Source organism: Ylistrum balloti, unplaced genomic scaffold, assembly GCF_031769215.1.
Source record: "Ylistrum balloti isolate Yb309-2 unplaced genomic scaffold, AGI_CSIRO_Ybal_v1 Utg370126, whole genome shotgun sequence".
Classification (NCBI taxonomy): domain Eukaryota; kingdom Metazoa; phylum Mollusca; class Bivalvia; order Pectinida; family Pectinidae; genus Ylistrum; species Ylistrum balloti.
The window spans coordinates 640,122-661,860 of NW_026782140.1; the positions used below are offsets into that span (position 1 = coordinate 640,122).

The 21,739-nt window shown below is 36.2% G+C and overlaps 1 protein-coding gene across 1 annotated transcript in view; it reads right to left on the reverse strand.

Annotated features, from left to right (window-relative positions):
* Positions 1-21,739, reverse strand: part of LOC132550512 (tetratricopeptide repeat protein 27-like) — a 33,390-nt gene that overhangs the window by 3,434 nt on the left and 8,217 nt on the right. Inside the window, exons 7-22 of the mRNA XM_060214582.1 lie at positions 20,328-20,452; positions 19,965-20,101; positions 19,196-19,305; positions 17,271-17,340; positions 16,900-17,013; positions 16,503-16,598; positions 16,222-16,344; positions 14,574-14,747; positions 12,925-12,978; positions 7,793-7,891; positions 4,991-5,043; positions 4,685-4,763; positions 4,315-4,401; positions 1,686-1,799; positions 1,249-1,332; positions 737-848 (exon numbers count right to left, since the gene is read on the reverse strand). Of these exons, the coding sequence (XP_060070565.1) occupies positions 737-848; positions 1,249-1,332; positions 1,686-1,799; positions 4,315-4,401; positions 4,685-4,763; positions 4,991-5,043; positions 7,793-7,891; positions 12,925-12,978; positions 14,574-14,747; positions 16,222-16,344; positions 16,503-16,598; positions 16,900-17,013; positions 17,271-17,340; positions 19,196-19,305; positions 19,965-20,101; positions 20,328-20,452 (1,631 nt within the window). The remainder of the gene's footprint in view (positions 1-736; positions 849-1,248; positions 1,333-1,685; positions 1,800-4,314; positions 4,402-4,684; positions 4,764-4,990; positions 5,044-7,792; positions 7,892-12,924; positions 12,979-14,573; positions 14,748-16,221; positions 16,345-16,502; positions 16,599-16,899; positions 17,014-17,270; positions 17,341-19,195; positions 19,306-19,964; positions 20,102-20,327; positions 20,453-21,739) is intronic.

The following is a 21,739-nucleotide window of genomic DNA, read 5'->3' on the forward strand; positions in this document are numbered from 1 at the left end:
ACATGAAGACCTGTATTGGAGACTTAAAGAAAGTGTTACATGAAGGCCTGTATTGGAGACTTAGTGAAAGTGTTATATGAAGACCTGTATTAGAGACTTAAAGAAAGTGTTACATGAAGGCCTGTATTGGAGACTTAGTGAAAGTGTTACATGAAGACCTGTATTGGAGACTTAAAGAAAGTGTTACATGAAGGCCTGTATTGGAGACTTAGTGAAAGTGTTATATGAAGGCCTGTATTGGAGACTTAGTGAAAGTGTTACATGAAGGCCTGTATTGGAGACTTAGTGAAAGTGTTACATGAAGGCCTGTATTGGAGACTTAGTGAAAGTGTTACATGAAGGCCTGTATTGGAGACTTAGTGAAAGTGTTACATGAAGGCCTGTATTGGAGACTTAGTGAAAGTGTTACATGAAGGCCTGTATTGGAGACTTAGTGAAAGTGTTACATGAAGGCCTGTATTGGAGACTTAGTGAAAGTGTTACATGAAGGCCTGTATTGGAGACTTAGTGAAAGTGTTACATGAAGACCTGTATTGGAAACTTAGTGAAAGTGTTACATGAAGGCCTGTATTGGAGACTTAGTGAAAGTGTTATATGAAGGCCTGTATTGGAGACTTAGTGAAAGTGTTATATGAAGACCTGTATTGGAGACTTAGTGAAAGTGTTACATGAAGGCCTGTATTAGAGACTTAAAGAAAGTGTTACATGAAGACCTTTATTGGAGACTTAAACCTACTTTGTGCCAGTTCTAGTGCCTGGTCAGCAATCTCTTTACACTTGTCAGTGTTTTGTTCCCACTTTGGGTCCTGGGTCACACACCTGTAGGCCTTCTGGAGGTGCTGTAATACCTGTATTGTGATATTCAGATTCATTTTGTAAGTTGGTTATCAGTTCTGATAATGAATATAAAAAATTCTTTGTTACATTAAATATAATGACAAAAATTATAATAGAATTTTTCATTACATGATTCACGTTCTTGTAAATATTGAAGCACAATGGCATATTTCAAATAAGAATTTGACAAGCCACTGTGGTTTAACTTGCTTTACAAGACTCATTATCTTTTAAATTCCTATTTCACATACTCATTATGAAAGTGCATCATGATATAAAATTTTAGATTTAATTTAAGATACTGTAGAAAAGAAAGCATGGGTGATAATGGACAGACTCTGTGTTTTTCAGTGGACAATGAAACCATGGAAACCATGGAAACCATGAACAAATGCTGTGTGTATGTATTACCACTTCATGTTTCTCTTCTTTCCCTTCCATGCTGAATGCTGTCAGTTTGGCGTAAGCTTTCCAGATCTCAGCATTGTTAGAAACCTAAAGTCAGATCAAATGTGTTTTAATATCAAACAACAATTCGTTGGTTTTTACATTTAATGCCATATATTGACAAGATGAACAAGTTTTAGAAACAGTGATTAATCTTAACACATTTTAAACATAATTAGACCAGGGTGGTATAGAGCATATTAAATCGCATGGCCATAAATAATTGTATAGTAATAAACTACCAGTATATTTCAACAAAACTGGATACCTTGCAACAATTGTATAAAACTTCTGATAAATTTGTATTTACAAATATCTGTAAATAATACTTGTAAATATAAATGATTAAATTTTTCATATTTAGTAAGACACATTTTTTAAAGAATTAAAATTCTGCCTACCTTAGAAGTAGTTCTACCAAACAGAGTCAGTAGCTTGGGTATGTGTATGGAAGCTGGCTGTCCATCAATATCTGAATAGTTTCCAGTCACGGCAAGGACCAAAGTACTCAGAACCTACAATAGCCATCATATGTTATAACTATGGCCAAGGGCATCCTGAATGCTGAAAACTAATGCCAAGATGAACAAAAACAAACACAAAAACACTAACATGTCAACAGAACCATCATCTAAACTCAATTTTTTTAGGGTAAAATAGAAAGATTTACATGGAGACTCCTGAAGAAGTAGAAGGAGAATAAGACCAGGTGTTCTGGAAGAGAAATTGTCTTCTGCTTCATCAATGACACCTGCTATGTAAATCTTGGTCAATCCAAGTCAGTAGTGCTTGGTTCCCAAATGAGAAAATGGTAAACAATAACAGAACCAACAGGTATATCTATAAGCATCCAACTTGATATTATAAACAGTAGACATTTGTTAACTAAATGCTGTAGAAATGTAGAGTGGGGGTACATCACTGTAACACTTTGATAGCTAGCAATACTGTACAGAATACAGTATACAACACACTGATATACCATGAAGCTAGGAATACTGTACAGAATACAGTATACAACACACACTGTTATACCATGTAGCTAGGAATACTGTACAGAATACAGTATACAACACACTGATATACCATGTAGCTAGGAATACTGTACAGAATACTGTACACAACACACACTGATATACCATGTAGCTAGGAATACTATACAGAATACAGTATACAACACACTGATATACCATGTAGCTAGGAATACTGTACAGAATACTGTACACAACACACACTGATATACCATGTAGCTAGGAATACTGTACAGAATACAGTATACAACACACTGATATACCATGTAGCTAGGAATACTGTACAGAATACAGTATACAACACACATATATACCATGTAGCTAGGAATACTGTACAGACTATAGTACACAACACACAGTGATATACCATGTAGCTAGGAATACTGTACAGACTATAGTACACAACACACAGTGATATACCATGTAGCTAGGAATACTGTACAGACTATAGTATACAACACACTGATATATCATGTAGCTAGGAATACTATACAGAATACAGTATACAACACACACTGATATACCATGTAGCTAGGAATACTGTACAGACTATAGTACACAACACACAGTGATATACCATGTAGCTAGGAATACTGTACAGACTATAGTATACAACACAATGATATATCATGTAGCTAGGAATACTGTACAGAATACAGTATACAACACACAGTGATATATCATGTAGCGAGGAATACTGTAAAGACTATAGTACACAACACACAGTGATATATCATGTAGCTAGGAATACTGTACAGACTATAGTATACAACACACTGATATATTATGTAGCTAGGAATACTGTACAGAATACAGTACACAACACACACTGATATACCATGTAGCTAGGAATACTGTACAGAATACATTACACAACACACACTGATATACCATGTAGCTAGGAATACTGTACAGAATACAGTACACAACACACACTGATATACCATGTAGCTAGGAATACTGTACAGAATACAGTACACAACACACACTGATATACCATGTAGCTAGGAATACTGTACAGAATACAGTACACAACACACACTGATATACCATGTAGCTAGGAATACTGTACAGAATACAGTACACAACACACACTGATATACCATGTAGCTAGGAATACTGTACAGAATACAGTATACAACACACTGATATACCATGCAGCTAGGAATACTATACAGAATACAGTATACAACACACTGATATACCATGTAGCTAGGAATACTGTACAGAATACAGTATACAACACACACTGATATACCATGTAGCTAGGAATACTGTACAGACTATAGTACACAACACACAGTGATATACCATGTAGCTAGGAATACTGTACAGACTATAGTATACAACACACAGTGATATACCATGTAGCTAGGAACACTGTACAGAATACAGTATACAACAAACACTGATATATCATGTAGCTAGGAATACTATACAGAATACAGTATACAACACACACTGATATACCATGTAGCTAGGAATACTGTACAGAATACAGTATACAACACATTGATATACCATGTAGCTAGGAATACTGTACAGAATACAGTATACAACACACACTGATATACCATGTAGCTAAGAATACTGTACAGAATACAGTATACAACACACATATATACCATGTAGCTAAGAATACTGTACAGAATACAGTATACAACACACTGATATACCGTGAAGCTAGGAATACTGTACAGAATACAGTATACAATACACTGATATACCATGTAGCTAGGAATACTGTACAGAATACAGTATACAACACACTGATATACCATGAAGCTAGGAATACTGTACAGAATACAGTATACAACACACTGATATATCATGTAGCAAGGAATACTGTACAGACTATAGTATACAACACACTGATATATCATGTAGCTAGGAATACTGTACAGACTATAGTATACAACACACACTGATATATCATGTAGCTAGGAATACTGTACAGAATACAGTACACAACACTCTGATATACCATGAAATTACCTACCTGACCATCTCCCCATTTGTCTTTTATATCAAGGATTCTATTATAAGCCTGAATAGCTTTCCCCACATCAGCACAATCTGTCGCCACCTGTAAAATCAAAATTCAAACTCTATTACCTTTCAAGTGTAATCTATAATTTTTTTAATAGGCCTGAATGACCTTCCACAACAGCACTTATTCAGCTCAAGAGCAAAATTCAAATAGATCAACTTAGTTACCTACCTTACACGTATAAATACAATCAGTGCCTGTGAAAACATTAAGCCCAAGAGGCCAGAAGGACATTGTGACATGGCATAAGGTCACCAGTTGTTCAGACCAGCTAAAACAGATGTTAGCACTGGTCCACACATTTCAGTATAGTACTTACTATGAGGACATTCTCCCATAACTTCCAGTTCTCATAATTGTACTTGATAGCTTCATTCAAAACTTTCAGGGCCTTTTCCCTACAACAAAAGAAATTTCACATTATGCCTTTTAAGGTAATCAAATCCAAACGAAATGAGATATTTTTACCATTTTCAAATTTAATTCTTTAAGTAAGATACTTGTCTTGATGGCATATCATGTTTGATTTGGTCAGGTTTCACAGGTTAACAAGCTAGCTGGTAAAACATGTGGGGAAATCCGAGATTTTAACCAGATACACAACAGAATCTGACTGTAGACTTACTTTTCTCTCAGCTGGATGTACGCTGTTGCCATATTGTTCCACGCCTCAAAGTTCTGAATCAAATAATTTGTACAACATCCATTAAATCTTAACAAATCATTAGAAGCTGCTTATGGCTTGATTCTAGCTTTCATTATTTTTATATTCACAAAAATTTAATTGAAATGTTATGTTCAAATATAGCATTTAAATATAAATCATATACACACACCCAAACACGCCACAGTATTCACACACACCATCACACACACCCAAACACACCACAGTATTCACACACACCATCACACACACCCAAACACACCACAGTATTCACACACACCATCACACACACCCAAACACACCACAGTATTCACACACACCATCACACACACCTAAACACACCACAGTATTCACACACACCATCACACACACCCAAACACACCACAGTATTCACACACACCATCACACACACCCAAACACACCACAGTATTCACACACACCATCACACACACCCAAACACACCACAGTATTCACACACACCATCACATACACCCAAACACACCACAGTATTCACACACACCATCACACACACCCAAACACACCACAGTATTCACACACACCATCACACACACCCAAACACGCCACAGTATTCACACACACCATTACACACACCCAAACACGCCACAGTATTCACACACACCATCACACACACCCAAACACACCACAGTATTCACACACACCATCACACACCCAAACACACCACAGTATTCACACACACCATCACACACACCCAAACACACCACAGTATTCACACAAACCATCACACACCACAGTATTCACACACACCATCACACACACCCAAACACACCACAGTATTCACACACACCATCACACACACCCAAACACACCACAGTATTCACACACACCATCACACACACCCAAACATGCCACAGTATTCACACACACCATCACACACACCCAAACACACCACAGTATTCACACACACCATCACACACACCCAAACACACCACAGTATTCACACACACCCAAACACACCACAATATTCACACACACCATCACACACACCCAAACACACCACAGTATTCACACACACCATCACACACACCCAAACACACCACAGCATTCACACACACCATCACACACACCCAAACACACCACAGTATTCACACACACCATCACACACACCCAAACACACCACAGTATTCACACACACCATCACACACACCCTAACCCACCACAGTATTCACACACACCATCACACACACCCAAACACACCACAGTATTTACACACCATCACACACACCCAAACACACCACAGTATTCACACACACCATCACACACACCCTAACCCACCGTGCATTTACACATACCATCATGCACACTCAAACACACCGCAGTATTCACACACACCATCACACACACCCAAACACACCACAGTATTCACACACACCATCACACACACCCTAACCCACCCTGCATTTACACATACCATCATGAACACTCAAACATACCACAGTATTTACACACCATCACACACACCCAAACACACCACAGTATTCACACACACATCACACACACCAAAACACACCACAGTATTCACACACACCATCACACACACCCTAACCCACCCTGCATTTACACACACCATCACACACTCCCAAACACACCACAGTATTCACACACACACACACACACACACACACACACACACCCTCACACACACTATCACACACCCTAACACACCACAATATTCACACACATCATCACACACACCCTAACCCACCACAATATCCACACACACTATCACACACACTCAAACACACCACATATTCACACACCATCACACACACCCTAACACACCATTCATTTACACACACCATCACACATATGCCCTAACCATTACTCTGGTACAAGACATAGGGATTACACACAACTTTTAACTAAAGGGATTACACACGAGTTTTAAGCAAAGGGATTACACACAAGTGTTAACCATAGGGATTACACACAAGTTTTAACCAAAGGGATTACACACAAGTTTTAAACATAGAGATTACACACAAGTTTTAACCAAAGGGATTACACACAAGTTTTAACCAAAGGGATTACACACAAGTTTTAACCAAAGGGATTGCACACAAGTTTTAAACATAGAGATTACACACAAGTTTTAACCAAAGGGATTACACACAAGTTTTAACCAAAGGGATTACACACAAGTTTTAACCAAAGGGATTGCACACAAGTTTTAAACATAGAGATTACACACAAGTTTTATCCAAAGTGATAACACACAAGTTTCCTATCTTACTAACTATAGTTTATGGTGTAAAGATATAGAGCTTTTGAATAACTACTATTGTATTTAGTCAGTTTCATATCATGGGCATGAATGACTTTAAGCAGGCAAGAGACCTCCTTCTCTCTGATCTAATAAAGACCAATATAAACTAATGAACTATTTTCAACTTGGTCCATGTTGTAAATGAAGTAAAGTTGGTATCTGATTTCAAAATAACAAAATAACTGAACATGATTAACTCAATTACCTCTGTTATGATGAAAAATTTCTAAGTTGAAAGTTTCTTTCTTGTACAATCAAGTTATATTACACAAATTTTCAAAATCAGGAGCAGTCCCTGAAAAAAAGTATTAGTTGGTAATACTTGTTGTTTTTCATGCTATAGATCATTTCAATTCACCCTAGTCTCAAAATCCTGTATCTGAAATCCTCACTTTAGCTTTTACAAGGAACTTATACAGTCAGGGAATTAACTGTTTCTCCTCTGTCCCAGTACTTACATCATAATCAATGTTGATACACATCTTGAAGGCATGTACAGCTTTTTTATACTGCTTTGCTGACAGAGCAGTACATCCACAGGTAAACCAAACAGGCACCTATACAGAAAAAATACACAAAGTCAGTGAAACCAAATTTCTTAGTCTACTAAAACTAACCCTAACTGCAAACACCAAAATTGTGAGTGGTCCATTGTTTATAGTCAGCTGTCTTCAACTCTGTTTTGAAGAGTAGTAGATATTTAATTATAAACAGGCCACTGGTCAGAATGTCAGAGCATGCAGTAACGGTCAGTTGAGGTGACTAGATATTTAACTATAAACAGGCCACTGGTCAGAATGTCAGAGCATGCAGTAACGGTCAGTTGAGGTGACTAGATATTTAACTATAAACAGGCCACTGGTCAGAATGTCAGAGCATGCAGTAACGGTCAGTTGAGGTGACTAGATATTTAACTATAAACAGGCCACTGGTCAGAATGTCAGAGCATGCAGTAACGGTCAGTTGAGGTGACTAGATATTTAACTATAAACAGGCCACTGGTCAGAATGTCAGAGAATGCAGTAACGGTCAGTTCAGGTGACTTTAATTCTATGTGCAGAGAAACAGTTGGTTTTCATATAACAGAAGATCTAGACAGGGGCACTTAAGAACACAAGGTCAAGGGCCATTACAGATAACTAAAGAAATGAAGACCAGGTCAATCAACAATAATATAAATATGAGGACCAGATCAATCCACAGTAACTAAGAGATCTGTACTAACTATATCCACAGTAACTAACAGATCTGGACTTTATCCACAGTAACTAAGAGATCTGTACTAACTATATCCACAGTAACTAAGAGAGCTGGACTAACTATATCCACAGTAACTAAGAGATCTGTACTAACTATATCCACAGTAACTAAGAGAGCTGGACTAACTATATCCACAGTAACTAAGAGATCTGGACTAACTATATCCACAGTAACTAAGAGATCTGTACTAACTATATCCACAGTAACTAAGAGATCTGGACTTTATCCACAGTAACTAAAAGAGATCTAGACTAACTATATCCACAGTAACTAAGAGAACTGGACTAACTATATCCACAGTAACTAACAGATCTGGACTAACTATATGCACAGTAACTAACAGATCTGGACTAACTATATCCACAGTAACTAAGAGATCTGTACTAACTATATCCACAGTAACTCAGAGATCTGGACTAACTATATCCACAGTAACTAAGAGATCTGGACTAACTATATCCACAGTAACTAAGAGATCTGGACTTTATCCACAGTAACTAAAAGAGATCTAGACTAACTATATCCACAGTAACTAAGAGAACTGGACTAACTATATCCACAGTAACTAACAGATCTGGACTAACTATATGCACAGTAACTAACAGATCTGGACTAACTATATCCACAGTAACTAAGAGATCTAGACTAACTATATCCACAGTAACTAAGAGATCTAGACTAACTATATCCACAATAACTAAGACATCTGGACTAACTATATCCACAGTAACTAAGAGATCTAGACTAACTATATCCACAGTAACTAAGGGATCTGGACTTTATCCACAGTAACTAAGAGATCTAGACTAACTATATCCACAGTAACTAAGAGATCTGGACTTTATCCACAGTAACTAAGAGATCTGCACTAACTATATCCACAGTAACTAAGAGATCTGGACTAACTATATCCACAGTAACTAAGAGATCTGGACTAACTATATCCACAGTAACTAAGAGATCTGGACTTTATCCACAGTAACTAAGAGATCTGTACTAACTATATCCACAGTAACTAAGAGATCTGGACTAACTATATCCACAGTAACTAAGAGATCTAGACTAACTATATCCACAGTAACTAAGAGATCTGGACTTTATCCACAGTAACTAAGAGATCTGTACTAACTATATCCACAGTAACTAAGAGATCTGGACTAACTATATCCACAGTAACTAAGAGATCTAGACTAACTATATCCACAGTAACTAAGAGATCTAGACTAACTATATCCACAGTAACTAAGAGATCTGGACTTTATCCACAGTAACTAAGAGATCTGGACTTTATCCACAGTAACTAAGAGATCTGGACTAACTATATCCACAGTAACTAAGAGATCTAGACTAACTATATCCACAGTAACTAAGAGATCTGGACTTTATCCACAGTAACTAAGAGATCTGTACTAACTATATCCACAGTAACTAAGAGATCTGGACTAACTATATCCACAGTAACTAAGAGATCTGGACTAACTATATCCACAGTAACTAAGAGATCTGGACTTTATCCACAGTAACAAAGAGATCTAGACTAACTATATCCACAGTAACTAAGAGATCTAGACTAGTTATATACACAGTAACTAAGGGATCTGGACTAGTTATATACACAGTAACTAAGGGATCTGGACTAACTTTATCCACAGTAACTAAGAGATCTGTACTAACTATATCCACAGTAACTAAGAGATCTGTACTAACTATATCCACAGTAACTAAGAGATCTGGACTAACTATATCCACAGTAACTAAGAGATCTGGACTAACTATATCCACAGTAACTAAGAGATCTAGACTAACTATATCCACAGTAACTAAGAGATCTAGACTTTATCCACAGTAACTAAGAGATCTGTACTAACTTTATACACAGTAACTAAGAGATCTGGACTAACTATATCCACAGTAACTAAGAGATCTAGACTAACTATATCCACAGTAACTAAGAGATCTAGACTAGTTATATACACAGTAACTAAGGGATCTGGACTAGTTATATACACAGTAACTAAGGGATCTGGACTAACTTTATCCACAGTAACTAAGAGATCTGTACTAACTATATCCACAGTAACTAAGAGATCTGTACTAACTATATCCACAGTAACTAAGAGATCTAGACTAACTATATCCACAGTAACTAAGAGATCTGGACTTTATCCACAGTAACTAAGAGATCTGTACTAACTTTATACACAGTAACTAAGAGATCTGGACTAACTATATCCACAGTAACTAAGAGATCTAGACTAACTATATCCACAGTAACTAAGAGATCTAGACTAGTTATATACACAGTAACTAAGGGATCTGGACTAGTTATATACACAGTAACTAAGGGATCTGGACTAACTTTATCCACAGTAACTAAGAGATCTGTACTAACTATATCCACAGTAACTAAGAGATCTGTACTAACTATATCCACAGTAACTAAGAGATCTAGACTAACTATATCCACAGTAACTAAGAGATCTGGACTTTATCCACAGTAACTAAGAGATCTAGACTAACTATATCCACAGTAACTAAGAGATCTAGACTTTATCCACAGTAACTAAGAGATCTGTACTAACTTTATACACAGTAACTAAGAGATCTGGACTAACTATATCCACAGTAACTAAGAGATCTGGACTAACTATATCCACAGTAACTAAGAGATCTAGACTAACTATATCCACAGTAACTAAGAGATCTGGACTTTATCCACAGTAACTAAGAGATCTAGACTAACTATATCCACAGTAACTAAGAGATCTAGACTTTATCCACAGTAACTAAGAGATCTGTACTAACTTTATACACAGTAACTAAGAGATCTGGACTAACTATATCCACAGTAACTAAGAGATCTAGACTAACTATATCCACAGTAACTAAGAGATCTAGACTAGTTATATACACAGTAACTAAGGGATCTGGACTAGTTATATACACAGTAACTAAGGGATCTGGACTAACTTTATCCACAGTAACTAAGAGATCTGTACTAACTATATCCACAGTAACTAAGAGATCTGTACTAACTATATCCACAGTAACTAAGAGATCTAGACTAACTATATCCACAGTAACTAAGAGATCTGGACTTTATCCACAGTAACTAAGAGATCTGTACTAACTTTATACACAGTAACTAAGAGATCTGGACTAACTATATCCACAGTAACTAAGAGATCTAGACTAACTATATCCACAGTAACTAAGAGATCTAGACTAGTTATATACACAGTAACTAAGGGATCTGGACTAGTTATATACACAGTAACTAAGGGATCTGGACTAACTTTATCCACAGTAACTAAGAGATCTGTACTAACTATATCCACAGTAACTAAGAGATCTGTACTAACTATATCCACAGTAACTAAGAGATCTAGACTAACTATATCCACAGTAACTAAGAGATCTGGACTTTATCCACAGTAACTAAGAGATCTAGACTAACTATATCCACAGTAACTAAGAGATCTAGACTTTATCCACAGTAACTAAGAGATCTGTACTAACTTTATACACAGTAACTAAGAGATCTGGACTAACTATATCCACAGTAACTAAGAGATCTGGACTAACTATATCCACAGTAACTAAGAGATCTGGACTAACTATATCCACAGTAACTAAGAGAGCTGGACTAACTATATCCACAGTAACTAAGAGATCTGGACTTTATCCACAGTAACTAAGAGATCTAGACTTTATCCACAGTAACTAAGAGATCTGTACTAACTTTATACACAGTAACTAAGAGATCTGGACTAACTTTATCCACAGTAACTAAGAGATCTGTACTAACTTTATACACAGTAACTAAGAGATCTGGACTAACTATATCCACAGTAACTAAGAGATCTGGACTTTATCCACAGTAACTAAGAGATCTAGACTTTATCCACAGTAACTAAGAGATCTGTACTAACTTTATACACAGTAACTAAGAGATCTGGACTAACTATATCCACAGTAACTAAGAGACCTGGACTAACTATATCCACAGAAACTAAGAGACCTGGACTAACTTTATCCACAGTAACTAAGAGATCTGGACTAACTATATCCACAGTAACTAAGAGATCTGGACTTTATCCACAGTAACTAAGAGATCTGGACTAACTATATCCACAGTAACTAAGAGATCTGGACTAACTATATCCACAGTAACTAAGAGATCTGGACCAGGTCTATCACTGAAGACTTATACAGCTAATTTGGTCACATAAGATGTTTACCTAATTGGTCTGAAGATTTATTTTGATGGTTTCACAAAAACAATACTTATATTTTACTGAAATCAATGTAATTTATTAAGTTTACTTACCTGTAGAGAGTTGATTTTCAGTGACTTTTCAAAACAATCCAAACTCTTCTCGTACTGGAATAAAACAAATTATCAGATAGAGATGGTTTAGTCATGGTGTTCTATGTTTATTGTACATCAGCTTTAGATCTTTAAAACGCTGTGTCTAATGATCATACAAACAACTCAGTTAATGATCACACAATCACTCAGTTAATGATCACATGATCACTCAGTGAATGATCACATGATCACTCAGTTAATGATCACATGATCACTCAGTTAATGATCACATCATCACTCTATTAATGATCACACAATCACTCAGTTAATGATCACATCACTCAGTTAATGTAATATCATATATTTGTGTTCAAAAACAATTGAAATTTCTATACGAGACAGATGTCATTGCTTAAGAAAGTAGAATCATTTTATCAAGATATATTTGTAACAATAAACAGAAACTTATCCTTCAAAAATAGCATGGCACCTGTCAGGAATAGTTAACCTTCAAATTATGGCTCAATGAAAATTGCACATCTACATAAGGAATTTATTTTGAAGAAAATTTGTCTACAATCAGTCAAAAAGTTAAAAGGAAATGTCCACCAAATCTTGTTTTAAGGATGGACAGAAGGAAGGAGGGAGGGATAGTTATTGTGAGAATTTGATTTCTTTAATTATACATATATGTTCCATTAACAGGGCTGGACAATTCCGCTAGCCCGACGCCCGGGGCTAGTGATTTTCGCCTCCGGGCTAGTTGCTCAACAGTAGTCACTGGCCCGTGGGCTAGTGGAAATATTCTGTAATAAACTTGCATTAAAAGCCTTATATTGTCTGGTGGTGTTGTCTGTTGATAAATAACGATCAACATTTCGATCTTCAATTCGTGTCAGAGGTTCCGTGTCACTGACGCTGCGACTGTAAACATCAAAGTTCACCACATCGCTAAATATAGAGCTCGCGCAGGAGCGTTTTTCATTGGACGGCAGTGAATTATACAATAGCTATATATAGCCTACTCGTACAAAATACATGTAGCCTATACACCTGTGTCTCTGATTGTTCTAGAAACATGGTAAATTCTACAATCTCGTCTCTGTATTTTGATGCATACGCTTGGATATCCAAACAATGTCTTTATTTCAGGTTGACTTTGTGTACATAAAAAAAAACATAAACACTAAAAAAAAAAAAAAAAAATCTACCGCTTTTAAACTGCAACCTTGACGTGTTGGGGTAGCTTGAGTGTTTCTAGATCCTGTAGAGCATTGTAAATGTAGTTATATTTGTAAAAAACTTTTGTATAAATGAATAAACACCAACTGCATATCTGTACATAATGACATCAGGGCTTAGGAACCAGACAAATAGAAGTTGAATACATGACGCCTTATTATAGTCAGCTTAGAGACAATATAAAACCAACTGAAAATCAGGTAATTGAAACAAGTCAGGTGTGAAAATTAACCTTCAATTAATCGAGAATATCAATGGTTATTGGCATTTATGTCGACAAAAGTGGGGCTAGTAGAAATCCTGTCAGGGCTAGTGAAAAAAGGCTAGTGGGAAAATTTTGAAATTGTCCACCCCTGCATTAAACAATACATAGGTAAGATTAATATACAAAAGTCTGTAGCCTGACAGACAGGTACCCAGCTTACATCTTCATGAGCGAAGTAATGATATGCCAGACACCTCATGGCCCGTGCACTTCGGTGATTGGACATTTCCCATGCTTTCTCATAGTGAATTGTGTCCCTTGTAACATCACCAAGGAAACACCACAGACTTGGTGTTTCCTTAATTGCTAACTGTTCCCGGATCAGAGTCTCAGCCTGAAAAGTCAATATTATCACAGCTAAATACACAACAAGATTAATATCTACAGGAAGCATCATCATAGTCGAAGATAGGTAAGGGAATCTTACATCATCTGGAATAATGGTAAGACTTTTAGATAAAAAATCACCAGAAACAGAAGTGTGAGAGAACATACAAATTGGACATGACTAATTCTCAAATGAGGTAGCATACAAGTACCAAATTGATATAGATTTTAATGTTGTATATTCTTATTGATGGTTTCTTTCTGTCATCAGTTATTTCTGAGAACAGTTTTAAAAGTCTATACTTTTTTAAGTACCAAGTAAGAAGCAGTATAAAAAGGTGATAACATCAAGTGTAGCATTATAAGACTGTCAGCAATTCTACATGCTGATTGGTCAGAACACCTTTTCTTAGGTCTAAATATTGCTCAATGTTACACTTAAACAAGCAGAATATTTGTACGCATGGTGAATATAATATCCAAAACCTGATGTGTGTCTCACAGGTAAATATATCCAAAACCTGATGTGTGTCTCACAGGTAAATATATCCAAAACCTGATGTGTGTCTCATAGGTAAATATATCCAAAACCTGATGTGTGCCTCATAGGTAAATATATCCAAAACCTGATGTGTGTCTCACAGGTAAATATATCCAAAACCTGATGTGTGTCTCACAGGTAAATATATCCAAAACCTGATGTGTGTCTCACAGGTAAATATATCCAAAACCTGATGTGTGTCTCATAGGTAAATATATCCAAAACCTGATGTGTGTCTAACAGGTAAATATATCCAAAACCTGATGTTTGTCTCACAGGTAAATATATCCAAAACCTGATGTGTGTCTCACAGGTAAATATATCCAAACCCTGATGTGTGTCTCACAGGTAAATATATCCAAAACCTGATGTGTGTCTCATACGTAAATATATCCAAAACCTTATGTGTGTCTCACAGGTAAATATATCCAAAACCTTATGTGTGTCTCACAGGTAAATATATCCAAAACCTTATGTGTGTCTCACAGGTAAATATATCCAAACCCTGATGTGTGTCTCACAGGTGAATATAACAATCCAGTAACCTATGCTGCAATTATCATCAATCAGACGTGTGGATTGTGGTTATACAACAAAAGAATTACTCACCTGTCTTCGGGTGAATACAAGAAAAGATAATATTTCTCCAGCGTGGATTGTATGATGTCTACAGTCTAAAATCTGTGTATTACACCTTCTATTCTTTAGATCATACCTATCATTTTATAAAAATACTACATACATATGGATCATAGAGAGTACAGATCTGTGCCATACACCTGTGTCGCAAATCAATCTGCCAGTCTCCACATTACTTCTCAGGAACAAAACTATTCTACCACTAGTTGTCTCTCCTAATACTTATTCCCACTTTATCCTTGACTTATTTTTAACTATAACATTAGGTTTCACAAATTAATTACATCATATAACATTATACCTTTTCCATTTTGCCGAGACGTTTGTAACAAGAAATGGCATGATCCCACATCTGAAGCTGTTCGTATACATCCAGAGCAGACCCTACAGCTCCCAGACTCAAAAACAGTTCTGCTAGTTCTTTCTGTACATAACAATTTGTTACATAATTGTATAAAAGTGATTCTGTAAAACACTAAGCAATTAATTATCCATGTTGTTTAAAGTAATGCAAATTAATCTGTAAACATGGTTACATTTATAGAACATTATACACCATTAACATCAATTATTATTTCTTACCTTGATCATCCATGATGATAAAATTCTATGACAGTAAAACAGATGGAGTCTGTGCTGGGCCGCAGGTTCAGGACGTAAGATCTGGTTTACTATCTCCTATCAGAAACAAAGTCAGGGTGTCTTAAGTATGTGACTGTTGTCATAACCCCGTGGGTGCCTCATGAGTTACTTTGAAACCTCTATTATGTGGTTTAAAACTAATTGCACTAACATCCTCTGAAGTGTATGTAAGTGATAACCATTCACAAAAATTTGGGTGTCTCTAATGTACCCTGACACTAATTCATAATTACACTGTAATTAGTAAGCCTTGTGATAAAAAAACTTTATTACACTACCCTTTCACATCTTCAGTGTGTTACAGACATGTTGACTTTGGTTCAGATTTTAAGCTTACTTCAATCTGCATCATGGATCTCTCTACATGACGACTACTTCGCTTCTGTAAGACTGACCTCAAGACCAGACAGTGGACAGATGTTGACCAGCAGCTCACTTGGGCAAGCACACACTATAATACAAACAAGACAATGTCTGGATTTCGTTTCATAAACACATATTACAAAACATCAAATAACAAATACCACAGTTAACACACAGAAATGTTCAGCAAAATCCAAACCACCTATAATAATGGGCCGTTGGAATACAAAAACTACCTAAATACTATAAGTGATTATTTCTGTATCCTTTCAGTAATCTTGAAATATGTAACACTTGTGCTTAATCCTACAAACATTTAAATCTGGTTGGCCACTCTCTACTCACCGATATGTAAGTCTCTAACTCTAATTCTGTCAATCTTTCATAGCTGGCTCTGCTCCGTCTGTAGTTTTCCCTGAAATATTGAACAATGTACTGTTTGATGTCTAAGTGCTTTCCTGTTCCAGGCATCAAATGCAGTACAACCATCTAAACATATTTCTCGTTTACTCTAACCTTTTCTTCGCAAGTTTTCATGTTAACTATGATAAAATAGTCTCCCTCTCAACTAATAACTTGTCCTAACTAGCCCCCACTTAAACTAGACACAATCTAAACTAGTCCTTGTCCTAACTAGCCCCACCTTAACTGGACACATATAAACTAGTCCTTGTCCTAACTAGCCCCCACTTAAACTAGACACAATTTAAACTATTCCTTGTCCTAACTAGCCCCCACTTAAACTAGACACAATTTAAACTAGTCTTTGTCCTAACTAGCCCCATCTTAACTGGACACATATAAACTAGTCCTTGTCCTAACTATCCCCTACTTAAACTAGACACAATTTAAACTAGTCCTTGTCCTAACTAGCCCCCACTTAAACTAGACACAATCTAAACTAGTCCTTGTCCTAACTAGCCCCACCTTAACTGGACACATATAAACTAGTCCTTGTCCTAACTAGCCCCCACTTAAACTAGACACAATTTAAACTATTCCTTGTCCTAACTAGCCCCCACTTAAACTAGACACAATTTAAACTAGTCTTTGTCCTAACTAGCCCCATCTTAACTGGACACATATAAACTAGTCCTTGTCCTAACTAGCCCCCACTTAAACTAGACACAATTTAAACTAGTCCTTGTCCTAACTAGCCCCCACTTAAACTAGACACAATTTAAACAAGTCCTTGTCCTAACTAGCCCCACCTTAACTGGACACATATAAACTAGTCCTTGTCCTAACTATCCCCTACTTAAACTAGACACAATTTTAAATTCACACACAAATTCAATAATACTTGGGGGCAAAATATGAACAAAAGAAAGATTTACATGGAGACTTCTCAAAAAGTACCAGGATAATAAGGTGTACAGCCAACATGTAAATCTTGGTCAATCCAAATAAGTCAATGTCGTGTTTCTAAGGGAGATCAGAGTAAACAAGAGCATCAGTGAAACTAATGAAAGCTCCCTGAAAACGACTTTATTGGAAACAAACACAAGGGGCAATAATTATGTAATTAAGGGGTTGCAGGCCCTCCATTTCATATACTGCACATCTTCTTAGTATCACCAATGTATACACCAAATTACATGATCTAGTTGTAAAGCAAGCAAAATTTTAACAAAGGGCAATGGATCTTGACATTAATACACTGCACCTAGCTTTTGTATGACTGATGTATATATCATGTTTCAACATCCTAGTGTATCTAAATGCAAGCAAAGTAATGCCCCAGGTACAAAATTTTAATGATGTGTAATAATTCTGTAATCAAAGGGTTGCAGGCTCTAACATCAGTACATTGCACATTGTCTTTGTACAATCAATGTACACATCAAGTTTCATTATCCTAGCTTAAATGCAAGCAAAGTTATGCTCTAGACAAGATATTTTTACTTTTAACAAAGGGCAATAACTCTATTATTGAGGTGCCAAGGGCCCTGAACTTGATACACAGCATATTGTCATAGTATGATCAATTTATACACTGTTTCATGACCATTGTTTCACTATTATCAAAGTTACGCTCCAAACAAGACAATTTTTAGTAAGTGTATTTCTAACTGCTTTATTTCATTGCAAATTGTTCTAAATTATTGAATTTCAGGATCAAATATTACATCAAATTTACTCTTTTCACATCTGTATTACCATTCTGGACATACTTCCTAAAATTTGTATCCTTTAAATTTACATTTATTGGCATTTATAACAAAATTTACAATTTGAACGGATTCAACTACAAATAGGCCAATGCTCACATTAGCCCCACCACAACAGCTTGGTCTATTGGTGAAATAGTGTCAGCAAAGTGCCCTTCCTCCTCAAACTTGATGGCCTCCAGCACTGTGTCATCACCTAAGAGTAGGTCCTGTGGTGGATAGACAGATACATACAAAGTCATAAGTTACAAATTGTGTGTGTTAGGAACCTAACCTTGAAGATATTAATGTAACCCAAGTAGAACCAGAACGATGTTAATTCATAATTAATGCAAATCTCAATATGAATATTTTAATGAACACCCAGTCTGTCAATTTTGGTAAGTTTTATGTATAATACTTGGTGGTCTCCTGGCACGAGTATGTATGCATGACATTGTTTTGAAAGATATCAGCACAGCCTACAACTACTATCACAGGACACTGATCATCTGTTGGAATATTTCCACCAACCAGAAAGCCAGGCTTGGTAGTTACAGCTGGTTCCAAAAGCCTAGTGACAATAGGCAAAAAGCGCATTACAATTAGCCTAAAAATCAGAAATACAAACCAAACTGATATTTCAAATGATGCTGATGGACATGGTTCAACAAATCATTGTATTAAATATGCTGTGAACCAGGAAGGAGAATGATCAAATGATAACGATGCAACACTGAAATAGTATATCTAAGAATGTAGTATTACAACCAAAAATGTATGTATATTTAAGTAGTACCATATCACAGATATGAACCTTTGGTGTTATAATCATTTCTTGTTTGTGGAAAACATTCAAAAACATTAATGAAAATTAATCATATCTCACTTTTGGTAAGACCATATTGTCTCTGGATGGTATTAACTCCTTTCCATGCGGCGAAGCCTGTGATATGTCCTTCTGGACTTTCAGCACCAACTGAGCCTTAGCCTCTTCCTGAAATCTGGTCCTTTTCCCCATGGCACCTGCAAACAATGAAGTTTCAGTTTCAAAATTCTGTAATCACTTCATTTCAAGACTCCAGAACAATGGTGAAAGAATACTGGATTACAGGAGAAGCTACACAGACAACAAAGGTTATTCAATGTAAAAAGATGAAAATAAATCATCTTGGAACAAGTTTGATGTGATAGTACAATTTCTATCCAATGAAATGTGTATATGAGTCTTAAAAATGTGTGGTTTACTTACCTGATAATTCCACAGATAAACCTGCTGTTTTTTTGGCCGACATAAAATGTTCATGAGCCATGCTGTACTCATAGTAAAACATGGTGTTGTATCCAGCTTCCAGCCTGAATTGTATGATAAGATCTCTGGAAGACAAACGTGATAGAATATACCTTACCATAGCAAAATAATCTCTTCCTACAAGTATCATATTGACAATAACTGGGTGGATTTATCTTAGTGTTATCCTGAAGAAAATAATAGGCCGTTGGAAATCTTTTACAATTTTTGTGACATATCTATCAAGCAAAGTCTGCATGCAGGTGACAAAACGACATTAAAAAGATTAAAGTACAAAGATATGAAATTACTAAAACCTATTTGAATCTCTCAACCATAATGTAATTTTCCCTTTTTCAAGTGATAACAAATTTTCAACTAAAATAAATAATTATCTTTTCTAGTTTTTTCCTCCTTAAAATTTAGATGTTCTATTCTTCCATAACTCTACATCTACTTGTGTGTTTTCACTTCTAGCTAAGTCACATTGTGTTAAACGGTGAAAAGGTCAAAAATTAAAATGGATGAGTGACATAAAGAGAAACTTCAATACCTGAAACTTATATAACTTGAAGATACCTTTAAATTATAAGGATTTCATCAATCCTGGGCAAACTTCACACGAAATATTTGAACTCTCTTAATCAAATACACAGATAACTCAAATTTTTCACATGGTCCCAAGATAAGGCTATTCTACAGTATTGAAAAAACGAAATTTCTTGTATGTTTTAGAAAAGTTTTCAGCTAACATTTAATACTGAAACAGGAAAAAAAACCCTAACAAAACTCAGCAAATTAAGTATATACATGTACAGTGAATATTACTGAAAGTTACTGTAGCCAGTCATCTATTATGAAGACAGATTAGAATAGAGGATTAACCTACTATTAGGTTTACAAACACGCCTGATTGATACTTCAAATGATGCTAGCTCTCACCATGTCAACTGTAAGCAGGAAATAAACATATCAAATGCTGCAAAACTCACAAGGAATACACTCAGGAACACTAACGCCAGGAATACACTCAGGAATGCAAACGGCAGGAATACACTCAGGAACGCTAACGCCAGGAATACACTCAGGAACGCAAACGGCAGGAATACACTCAGAAACGCTAACGCCAGGAATACACTCAGAAACGCTAACGCCAGGAATACACTCAGGAACGCAAACGCCAGGAATACACTCAGGAACGCAAACGCCAGGAATACACTCAGGAACGCTAACGCCAGGAATACACTCAGGAACGCTAACGCCAGGAATACACTCAGGAACGCTAACGCCAGGAATACACTCAGGAACGCTAACGCCAGGAATACACTCAGGAACGCTAACGCCAGGAATACACTCAGGAACGCTAACGCCAG